At 46.2% G+C, this 12,199-nt stretch overlaps 1 protein-coding gene across 1 annotated transcript in view; it reads right to left on the minus strand.

Moving 5' to 3' along the window:
* The window catches only part of Rxfp2 (relaxin family peptide receptor 2), a 45,126-nt gene extending 33,816 nt beyond the window's left edge, over positions 1–11,310 (minus strand). Inside the window, exons 1-4 of the mRNA XM_051162841.1 lie at positions 11,168–11,310; positions 8,712–8,789; positions 3,913–4,018; positions 2,911–2,982 (exon numbers count right to left, since the gene is read on the minus strand). Coding sequence (XP_051018798.1) covers positions 2,911–2,982; positions 3,913–4,018; positions 8,712–8,789; positions 11,168–11,291 — 380 coding nt within the window. The 5' untranslated portion in view covers positions 11,292–11,310. The remainder of the gene's footprint in view (positions 1–2,910; positions 2,983–3,912; positions 4,019–8,711; positions 8,790–11,167) is intronic.
* Positions 11,311–12,199: the final 889 nt, after the last annotated feature.

The raw sequence follows: 12,199 nt of genomic DNA on the forward strand, positions 1-12,199 counted from the left end.
TCTAGGAGGGAGGAGGGCTGAGATCAGGATGTAAAGTTGGTTGGAATCGTGCTGGGGCAGGACTGTACATCTGAGCAGGAACTCTGGGAGCTACCGACACATTTCTCTCCACCTCTGGCCTTTCACGGGATGGATTACGTGCTACCGGGTTCACAAGAAGCCCTGGCCTCTGGCTGCGATTCTCTCACTAGCTAACTCTAGGTCTTAACTGAGTCCCTTAACTTGTGCACTCATTGCCTGGTTCATGTCTAAGGGAGTCTTATCAGGAAGTCTTTTGACGTCTGTGATACCCGATGATGAGATTTGTTAGGGTCAGATCCTTCATGTCCCTAAAGTCACATGTGTTAAAGACTTGGATCCCATCTGGGTGCTGTTAGATGCTACAGATTTTAAGAGTTGGGGACCAAAGGGAGGTCTTCAGGTCAGTAGGGGTACCCCTAGGTCACTAGGGCACCCCCTAGAAGATAAGAGTGGTGCCCAAGCTTCTCACTCCTGTTTTTGGTTTTTGGATTTTTGAGACAGTGTTTCTCTGTGTAGCCCTAGCTGTCCTGGACTGACTTTGTTGATCAGGCTGGCTTCGAACTCACAAAGACCTGCCTGTCTCTGCCTCCCTGAGAGCTGGGATTACAGGTGTGCGCCACCACACTCGGCTTCCTCCTCACTCTCGTTCCTTGGTAAGGAGGGTTAGGCCTTTCATCTCACCACATGATTCCAGGTCAGGGCCCGTCTATCCTGCACAGAAACCTCCGAAGTTGTGATCAAAGAAACCCTCCCTCGTTATAAATCCATCACCTCATGCATTTTTGCACAGCCGCACGAGGTTGACTCATTATTTAAACAGAGACTGTAAATGAGAAGTCTTGCCACCCTTTCTGTGACCAGCCTTATGTTTCTTTTCTGGTGCCTGCATGCCGTGCGAGAACAGTATGGCTGACAGAAGGAGCATGCGACTTTAAGAGTTACTGAGATTTGGAAGCAGCGTGGTTAGGCCTTTTTTCTCCAGAGGCCTCCTGAAGCCTAGGGCTAATGTGTAGCTACGGTGGTGTGATGATCACACACTCTAGGATGAAGCAGAAAGCATCGACTGTGTCTGGTATTACATAGGTCGGAACCAAAGCAGACAAGATGATAATGTGTATTCATACACAGCTCTACCAGGTCGGCTTCCTCCAGGGACTTCTCTTCGTGTTTGAGAGGACCTGTCTTTAATCTATAAATATGGAGTTGCTGACCGTGTTCACAAAGACTTTAAAAAAAAATGCTAGGTGTTGAAGGATAAGACAGAAAACATTTCTGCCAAGGATTTGGCATGCTCAGCATCCTTTGTTGGTGTTACCTAGACTACTGGTCCCCTTGGCAGCATCTTCAGAGATCTAGAGGAATGACAATCATCCAAGCGTTTTCTACCCACAGTTATCAGCAAGAACCATTGCGCTGACACATAGGGACATTTTTTGTTCCCTGCCCAATGTGACACGTTAAACAGGGCAGCATGAAGGTTATAAAGTAGGTTAAAGAGGGGCTGGAGAGATGGCTCAGTGGTTAAGAGCACTGGCTGCTCTTCCAGAAGACCAGGGTTCAGTTCCCAGCATCCATATGGCAGCTCACAGCCATAGGTAACTCCAGCTCCAGGAGATTAGGATGCTTCCGTGAACACTGCATGTGTATGGTGCACAATAGATACAGGCAGGCAAGACTCATATACACGAAGCCAAAAGCAAATCACATCGTTTAAAAAGGGAAAGTGATGGTTTTGGGATTGCATTGTGAAGAATAAAGAAGCAGAGGCAGTTGGGTCATACAAAGTCGTAGTGTGTGAAGCCTGGGGTGGAGAGGAAGGGCTCATCACTGTGCTCCCACAGAGACCACCCACAAGTTCCAGGGCCCAGTTGCTGTTTCTCTTGGATGCTAAAAGCACATGGTCTCTTTCTTTCTCCTGAAATACTATTTATATTTTATTTACACACTAGTTACTGATGTATTCTCTCCTTAAATATCCTGATATTGTCATCATCACCACCACCACCACCATTATCATTATCACCACCATCAGCATCACCATCATCATCAGCATCACCATATCACCATCATCACCACCATCACCTTTATCACCACCATCAGCATCACCATCAGCATCCCCACCACCATCATAATCATCATCATCACCATCATCACACCACCACCATCCACCACCGCCACCACCACCATCGCCATCATCATCACCACCACCACCATCACCACCACCACCATCACCATCATCATCACCATCACCATCATCACCATCATAATCACCACCACCACAATCATCACCACCAGCATCTCCATCATCACCACCACCACCATCACCATCATCACACCACTGCTGCCACCCCCACCATTGCCATCACTATCACTATCACCATCATCATCATCACCATCACCACCACCATAATCATCATAATCATCAGCAGCAGCAGCATCTCTATCACCACCCCCATCACCATCATCATCATCACCACCACCATCATCATCACCATCATCATCATCATCATCATCATCATGTCTTTGTTCTTATTATTCTGGGATTCAGGCTGTTATCCCATCATTACATGTTTTAAGCACAACGATTATTCTTGCCTGTGCTTTCACTCCTTTTCCTCTGATCCTGCAATGTCATCCTCAAGTAACATTAAGATGTGAAGCTATGTATTGAGATAGCTTATCTCAGGCCCAGGTTAACCCTCTGAAAATGCTCGAGTGAAACCATGCTCTAAACCACGGCGTGAAAACAAAGCATCTCTTTCAGTGCCTCGCCATCTAACCGTAAGTCTAGAACCAGATGTAAAGGCTACTCAGTTTTGTTCTCAGATCAAAAGCATCCCAGAACAGCTCCAGAGTGTCCCCACAGATCTGCTGCTTATAGTTACTTACATCTTTTTGAGTTCTGTGTATTTGCTGAAAACCTTGGCTGGAAGACTGTGGATTCTGTTTTTCTTAAGAGATCTGAAATAAAAATCAAAACATTGTTTTTTGTTACTTGGAGACAAACTTTCATGTAACCCACCATGTAGCCCAGGCTACCCAGGCTTATCTTCATCTCCACCCTCTCGCTTTAGCCAGTTAGTATAGATGACCAGAAAAGGAATGTTATTCATTCATTCATTCATTCATTCATTCATTCATTCATTCTCTCCTCCCATCCCCGTCTCTCTCTCTCTCTCTCTCTCTCTCTGTCTCTCTCTCTCTGTCTTTCTCTCTCTGTCTCTCAAGCCAGGATAGCATAAGATCCCAAGCATCTTGGCCATGCTGACAGGAGCCTGACTTACTTTTTTCAGTAAAGTTTGCATGGTCTAGAACAGCTAGTTTCGTTGGTCTATGCTAGCAGTCTTAGACGGATTGTCAGCTTTACAAACAGGATGCTGTAAGCCTGCTCCCTTTCTCCGGAAGCAGAGCCACAGCGGTAACAGCATGGAAGTCAGAGCGAGCGTAGTGGGAAATACCACACAGGAATCCTTAGGTGAGCAGTAACCGGGCTTATCTAGGAGGTCATATTTAGAATGTACTTTCCTCGGGAGAAAGCATGCCAACTTCATTGGTGAATGGTGTAGAAACAGTCCCAGGGGATGCAGAGACAGCTCAGTGCTAAAGAACACTGGCTGCCCTTGCAGAGGATCCGGGTCAGATGCCCAACACCCACGTGGCGGCTCACAACCACCTGTAACTCCAGTTCCAGGGGATCTGACACCCTCAGTGAGTACTGCACACACATGCTGCAATACATCCATGCAGGCAATGCTCATAGGTGTAAAACACAAGCAGAGAAATCTTTTAAATGTGGTTTCATGAATTTGCTTACTTTGTTATCATTATAGCACTCTAGGGGTTCCTGTGGCCTTGCGAGGCTATTGGTACAGATGCGTTGTGTATACTCACAGTAAAGTCACGTTGCTGGAAACCTTTGGCACGGCTTTTAAGTTGGCATTTACACATTCCAGTTCATTTTCTCTGCAGTAACAGCGTTGAGGATACTGGCTGAGAACTGGGCAGAAATGACAAAAAAAAAAAAAAAATTGTACCAGAAAAAAATACGCTTACTTATGATAGCACCTGGCACTTTTCTCTTTCCATGAACTACATAACAATTTATATCTATTAATGCACTCACTGAGCGATTCATACAAAAGCAAATAATACTTCTTTGCAAGTTAAGTACAGACCAGTGAGGAGCTCTTCTCATCTCGTGAGCGGGAAGGAACCACGGGTCTGAGCAAACGGTACCAGACTATGTGCTGATAGGTGCTTAAGTTCTGTCCAATGACAAGCATCAGACATTAGAGTAAATCTCCGTGGCGATGACTGCAGTAACTCCATTCAATACCATGAAAAAAGTTGCTAAGTAAATGCTCTAGCTCGTATGTCACATGTAATGCATGAGAGAGGAACAGAAAAAGAGACAGAGAGGATTTCTACAGACCCCTAATTTCTCCACTGACCCTGTGGATACCTGATTTGATGCAGTTAAGGAAGTAAAAGTTAATTTGATTATTATTATTATTATATTTAATTAGTGAACTGTTTGGTACAGAGTCATGCTACGTTGCACATTACCCTCTGCCTTGACCTCCTGAGTAATAGTACTGAATGTGTGTGCCATGGTGGGACCCAGTCTGCTATTAGTCACTAAACTATGATTATACATTTTTCTAATTGCCCTTTTTTTGTGTGTGTGTGTCACATATAAAGTGGGTTTGGCTGCATTTTGGCAGCAAATCCAACACAGCCATTACCGAGCCCCACTTCCTGCGATAGATTCTTTCAGCATATAATGTTTTGGATGACATTGTGTGGGCCGCATGATTACTGGCTCAGCCCTATAAAGATGACATTAATATGTTTTGTTTAATGTTTATTGACATCAGGAATGTTACAGGTGAATTATTGGATTGAAGACTGTGCAGTTGGCAATGAAATGACTTCATACGATCAAGCTGAGTGAGCGTGCTGCTTAAAGCAGAAACGTGGCAGAGCTGAGGAGTCCAAGCAGCAGGTGGCATCAGCTGCCTTCACAGAGGACCGCGTTAAGTTCCCAGCACCCAGACAGTGGCTCACAACCATTTTTGACTCCATTTCTAGGGGGATCTGATGCCTTCTTCTGGCCTCCCTGGGCCCAAAGCACGCATGCCGTTGCATATGCATGCATGCGGGCACAATGCACACATAAAAATAAAACTAAGCAAAATCTTTAAGAAGGCAGAGATGTGGGCATTCCTTCATCGCCCCTGTTCTGCAAGGCGGTCACGCCATCACCCTCCTCTATGGTTGGTGCTGAAAGGCACCTCCTTCTTCCTTACTCATCGCAAGTCAGTGGGCTCAGGTGCGGAGCCTCTGTCTATGCCTGATGCTCAGCAGGCTCAGGTGCGGAGCCTCTGCCTACGCTCGATGCTGTTGACGTCATCTTTGTTTCCTCTGCTCACAAGGCACAGTGAGGATTTCTGCCCGGGTCCCCGTTGGCTGTGGATCTGTTGCCCTGTGGCGTCTCTGTCCTGCCTTTGCGACCGAGCTGCAGGCAGCTAGCTAGCCATCCCACCCGGGCATGGGGTTCCCTGCATTGAAGGGGCCGTTTTGAGGTAACTGGCCCCGATTCTGCTCGCTCATTCTCTGCTATTAAAAACTAAAGAACAGAGACAAAGACTCAGCCCAATCAAACACACAGGAAAGCCGTAACTTGAGTGGTTTCCCATCATGCGTGAAGTGAGATCCTGAGCGAGATGTGTTATTAGGAATGGCCTATTAGAAGTTTCATTTATATTTCTTAGTAATCTTGTCATTTCTTAATTAGATTTTTCTTTTTTGTTTTTTTTGGTTTTTTTTTCAAGTAGGGAAAACTTAAAAAAAACTTTCAACAAAGCAAAAAGATTTACACGTTGTAAAGGGGGGCACTTGCAGGAGGAGGCACACAGGGCAAGGAGAAGACCCAGTTTTCATTCTCACACAGGCGACTGTGTCTTTTCCCCACTGGCCGGGGTCCGACCTCATGGTCTCCATGACTGTCTAGTTTTCAAAGAATTGGCCCAAGAAAATGAAGAGGGGAGAGGTCAGCCACTTTAACTTAAGAATGTAACAGGGACTTTGTGTAACAAAGGTTTTCCAGGGTGTGTGTGTGTCTGTGTGTGTGTGTGTGTGTGTGTGTGTGTGTGTGTTTTCATACATTTGCATACAAGATGGGACAGATAAAAAGTTTTGAATTCCAGAGTTGGGGATTTAGCTCAATGGTAGAGCGTTTGCCTAGCAAGCGCAAGGCCCTGGGTTTGGTCCTCAGCTCTGGAAAAAAATTTTTTTGAATTACTTGTCATAAACATAGTTGTTTTTTTTAAACAGTATCTGGTAGAAAAGACTCATTTACTCCTCCTTACAAATCTCTCCTAAGGACCCCAGAATAAGTCAGGTCAGCGACCAGAGCTCCCCAACCACTTTTGGTATCTTTGGCTTCCGGCAAGGATGAAGTTGTCGTGAGTCCTGAAGACATTTCTGGCTTTTAACAAAGAAAGAAACTGGGCACTTTTTGTAGGGGTCTTTACCGTAAACTGCCTAGCCAACATCTACCTCCAGCTTTAAAATAGTTATTTTATTTTACGTGTATGTGCGTGTATGAGTTTATGTGCACCACATGCATGTAGCACTGTAGAGGCCAGAAGAGGGCGCCAGATCCCCTTAGTCATGGTTGTGAGACACCACGTGGGTGCTGGGAACCAAACCCAGGTCCTCTGCGGGAGCAGCCGGTGCTCTAACCACTGAGCCATGCCCCCTCCCACCCCCCCAGCCTCAACTTTTCTTTCACGTTTTGATATGTGGACTCCCTACACAGCTCAGGCTGGCTTTGAACTCAGGATCCTCCTGCCTCAGACTCCGGATTGTTGAAGTTAAAAGTGCATGCCACTGTATCTGGCTTGGTTTAATCTTTTTTTTTTTTTTTTTTTTTTTTACATTATGCATCCATGTATAAACACATAAATGTGTTATGAGCTAGTATTATAAGGTGCATACTGCAGTCTCCTGCAGGCACAAGATGGGGTTGTTTTCAGGGCTCTTGGAGATACCCAAATTTACAGATGCTCAGTTCCCCTTTAAAAGTGATACAGAGTCTGCATAGAACCTACATGCAAACCCCTGCATCCTTTAGTGTCCCTCTGGAGGCTTCCTGCCATGGATTACAGCATAAACGCTGATGATGTAGTCGCTACGCTGTCTATGTGGTTTATACTGTTATGTGGCTGTAACAGTATCGGATGTAATATAAAGTGATATACATTGAGGGTTAGTGATTAGGACAGTTTCTGCACAAGTTCAGCATGGATGTGGTTTTTTTTTTGTCAGACTCTCTCGGGTTTGTAGGTGGTTGGATACACAGCTGTGTAACAACCCCAGCTCACAGCACCAACTGTGCACTGTTAGTATAGGGTTTTGTTGTTGATGATGATGTGTTTGTTTGCTTTTGAGCCAGGGTCTCACTATGTAGCCCTGGTTGGCCTGGAAGTCACACAGACTGCCTCCTTCTGTCTCTCAGGTGCTGGGAGTAAAGATCTGTACAGGCATGACCAGTGTTAGCGTGTAGTATTTCATATATGCACAGGAAATTCATGTATTCTAGCATATATAAAACTATACATTCATCTAGACATGTACACACACACACACACACACACACACACTGTACACAGACGCAGTCTACTAAGGGTACAGAGGCCAACCTCCACAGTAAGTGCCCCAAACCCTCTAGGGGCGTGCTGCAGCCTCCTCCTCCTCCTAGCTCAGGCTTGTAGAGTCTCAGCAGACGTGTGGAGAGGCATTGTGAACCTTCACTGCACAGCTACCTGAAGACCTTACTAGCCTTGCTTCCCTGCCCATCCCGTTACCTCTTCACGGCCACCTCAATGCATTGCTTGGGAAAATATCCCCACCGTGGGCAGAGCCCACATTTCTTAAAGTGGCCTTCCATGCCTCTGCTGTGCAGCCTGGAACCACTACAGCTTAGTGAGAAGATCTTTCTAGCGACACATGAGCTGTGGGTGTGAGCTGGGAACACACCTTGCTCAGCACTGTGCTTTCTGCATCTGGAGCATAGTATGAACTCCTTATTGGAAAAATAAAATAAAAGAAAATGGAAGTTTGCGATTTGTCACAATTATTGATTATCTATGCACTCTAATGATCCATACAGCCATACACGGAATGAGCATGCACACAGAACCTTTCTTTCTCTCTTCCTTTTTTTCTTTTTCCCCGGCCCACAGGCAGACAGTAGAATGGTTACCTCTGAAGTACACTGAAGCGAACCCAACCTTCCGGAGGTAACTAAGCCACTACAGCAGTCCCCGCTTATCCAAGATGTCCAGTGAAACCAGAGGTGACACCAAATCCTACATTAGCTGATTACCCTATGCCCTCACACCTATGTCAGGCCAGTTATTAAGAGGAACTGATAACAGGAAGTTACAGCAGTGCATCGGGAGACAGGCTGTGTGCATGTGGTCGGCCTGTCTCAAGGCACCATCAGCACTGTAAGCTCTTCCGCACGGTCCTTTACTGTTTGGGGACTGCAGTCGACTGCAGATCGTTGAAACTATTGATGGCAAAACCTTAGGTAAGAGGGGGCTGCTGTTCCCAGAAAGGTCCATGCGCCACAATCACGTTTTCTGCAAAGCTGATATCGTCTTTGAACCAACACCACTTACAGCACTCCTGTGTTAATGTCACTTTACTGACATTTCCATGGACTGTGCCAAATATGGTCGTCCATCCACTAGTGTCACCTGTGGGATGGTGATTGATACGTATCAGTTAGTCTAGAAATCAGATATGACACCACAAAAACAAAACTATAAAAATTTCATGAAATCATACCACAAAAAAACCCCTACTTAAGCAATGGAATGATTGATTTTTTTTTTTTAATATGAAGCTTGCAAGAGAGAGATAAGCAAACACCTGTGGAGGCCTCCATATTATCTTATGCAGTCATACACGTCCTGATCAGTGGCATCTGTTGCTAGTCCTGACATTTTGAGTCTTTGGCTAGAGTTTTGAGGATGTCACAAGACCACTGTGCTCTGCGTTTCACGTGGGCTCCGTTGCCACGTGACGATGGAAGACTTTGTATAAGTATATTGAGATCTGAGGAGACTGGACCTCCCTTCTTTTGTTTTGGTGCTGGGGATTGAACCCAGGGTATCACACACTGTCATCATGGGCTAGACCACTCCTTGCCAGAGTTTACTTTTAAATAAAGCAGAAACCAAAATAACTTTCAATAAGAGTATGGAGTCCTATTGAGAGAAATCATAGTGTCTTGGGTTGTCATGCCTTAATTTGTCATTTGCTGCTGTAACATTTTTATTTGCTGCTTCCTTTACATGATAAAAATCACATACGAATAATATGTATTTACAAAAATAGGCCAGTTTTGAAGCATCGTTAATTGAGTGTGTTCTGTAAAAGTGGTAAGTGTTACATTGTAATAGATGGTATCGAAACCGGCCCAAATCAAAAAGTAAATGTATGCAGCCGCTCGCAGGCTCCTTTAATCTTCCAAATCTATAATTTATCTTGATTCCTTTCTCATATCCTCAATGACACTGCTGTATTGTCATTAGTTGTATCATAAGCTACTCCGTGAGCATTGCTCAGTGTGGGCTCAGAATGTCCCGGTGACAGGTAGATAAGAGGGCTTGGCCCTTAATTCTCACATAGCACAGAAGAATTCTCTTTGAGCAGCTGCCTCTGAATGGAGCACAGACTGAGTGCCTGCTGTGTACCCCACTCTCCTACATTCTGGAGGCAAAGCAAAGGAGCTACAGGCATTTTCTTAGGGTGCCCGAGAATTAGAAGAGGTGGAAACGTAGCTCTGCATGGCTGGAGATTCAGCCGAGGGGACGGAAACCCTCTTGGAAGAGTGGGGCCCCTGCATTGAGTTTCGCCTTATGTTAGGGATTGCACCTGCTGCCTCCTGCATGCTAGGCGAGCGTTCTCCCACACCTCTGAAACCGAGTGTGCAGGAAGAGCCGGAGGAGAGATCCCTGGATGGGTGCCAGAGTCAGTTTCCATCCGAGGGGAGAGGGCACGGGCACCCAGGGGTGAGACAGCAAGGTCCAGATAGCTGTGTGGCAAGCTAGGACGCGGCCGCGCCACTCAGATGCTACTTGGGCAGTACGGATGACAGCTGGCCTTCTGCAGCAGGCTAGGAAGATCTGAGTCCCAGAGTGGACTATGACCAACTTCTTGTGTCAACCTCTCTGTCATCAGTTTCTCCTCACAGGGAAATAGGCAGGTTAGATCAGCCAAGACACACGGTCTTGACGCGTAGCCCTCGACTTGGCCTGGGAGATCATTGTCGAGTAACGAACCCTTGCATGCTTCGTTTGCTGACTCACTCAGCTCAAGTCACATTGATTTTCCAAGGCTGGCCTTGTTTCACCTTACTCTTGTCAGCCTTGGGGCCTTTAATTTTCTGTGCCTAGAATTCTATGTCTCCAGAATATCTCCCTCCCTCCCTCCCTCCCTCCCTCCTTCCCTCCTTTTCTACCTGCTTCCTTCCTCCCCCCCCCTTTCATTTTGTTCTCAATGCAAGTCAACTTAATTAAAGAAATGTTTTCCTTGATTCTATCCTTTAAATGGTTTTCCAGGACACTTTTCATCTCTTTATTTACTTGAAATCTGTGGTCCTTTCTGCTCTGGGTGTACTTGGTTTATCTACGTCCAGCATTAGTGTTTTCTTAGTTCATGCTGTCCCATGAGCTCCAAGGGCAAGGCCATTATTTCTTCCTTGTTTCTTTGAGCCCACTGTGTCCCAGGGGGATGGGAAAGCCCCGGCCCATGGCTGACACTCTGGGCTATCCCGCACAATCGATTGATTCTCCCGGTGAGCCCAGTGACAGCTCATGGATATTCTTCCGGCTGAACAAAGTTATTGGCCACCAGGGAGCCCCTTAAAAAGTAGAATTTAGAATGTCATTTCAGTTTTTATGGACCCGGCCTTCTGATGCTCTAGGCATTAAAACTCAGGTCACTAGCCTGAATGTCACGGACACTGGGTATCAGACCGTCCCTCCCATTTCACTGTCCTTGCCGACCAACCGACTGGGGGATCACAGGTGAGGTAGGTGTGTGGAGCACAGGAAGGGGCGGGACTCACCACAACCATCCTCATCGGCACTGTTCCCACAGTCATCCACGCCATCGCAGTGAAAGGCTCGGGGCAAGCACTTGCTGAGATTCCCACAAGGGAAATACCCTTTTGGGCACAGTGGAGCCACCATATCGCCGTCAGCCAGTACAGAGTCTGCATGAAAAATGAGGTAAAGGCAGACACAAAGTAAGTCGAAACAAATGCGAAGGCGCCTAGGCCTTGCTGGCACTGTCCCGCTTGACGTGGTAAAGAACTCCGCCATCTGGTGTCATTCTTAGAAAACAAATATTCAGAAACGTTGTGAGTGACCCCAGCCAGCGATGCTAGCTGTATCACAGACTAGAGTTTTGGGGATGCCACAAGACCACTGTGCTCTGCGCTTCATGTGGGCTCTGTTGCCACGTGACGATGGAAGTTTCATTTAGATTTCTTACTAATCTTGTCATTTCTTAATTAGATTTTTCTTTTCTTTTCTTTTTTTTTTTTTTTTTTTGGTTTTTTCAAGTAGTGAAAACTTAAAAAAAAAAACTCTCAACAAAGCAAAAAGCTTTACACGTTGCAAACAGGGGCACTTGCAGGAGGAGGCACACAGAGGAAGGAGAAGACCCAGTTTTTATTCTCACACAGGCGACTGTGTCTTTTCCCCACTGGCCGGAGTCCGACCTCATGGTCAACTGGTTTCCTAGGAAGGAATTATGGTGGTTTACTACACATGCTAAAGTACCATTAAAGTGGGTGCTTGAGAGAGTGCCTAACCCTCATTAAAATAGGGGTGACAAGCCTAGCAGTAGCCCTCAAATCAAAGAGGTACCGAGTACCAACACTCTGCTGGGTGTGTATCTTGCTTACCCCTCCACGCCCCCTACAGCGTGGTCAGTATTATCTCTTTCTGCATGCTTAACACCTTGCTTGGGGCTGCCACCCCCATGACTTGGGTGAAGTTAGATTGCACCTTCTGATGCTGGAGGGCGCTAGTACCTACTGCGCAGGGGCCAGGAGGGGGATGGGCTCCATCCCTTCTGAAGAATGCCTTCCAGA

Source organism: Acomys russatus, chromosome 19, assembly GCF_903995435.1.
Source record: "Acomys russatus chromosome 19, mAcoRus1.1, whole genome shotgun sequence".
NCBI classification, from domain to species: Eukaryota; Metazoa; Chordata; class Mammalia; order Rodentia; family Muridae; genus Acomys; species Acomys russatus.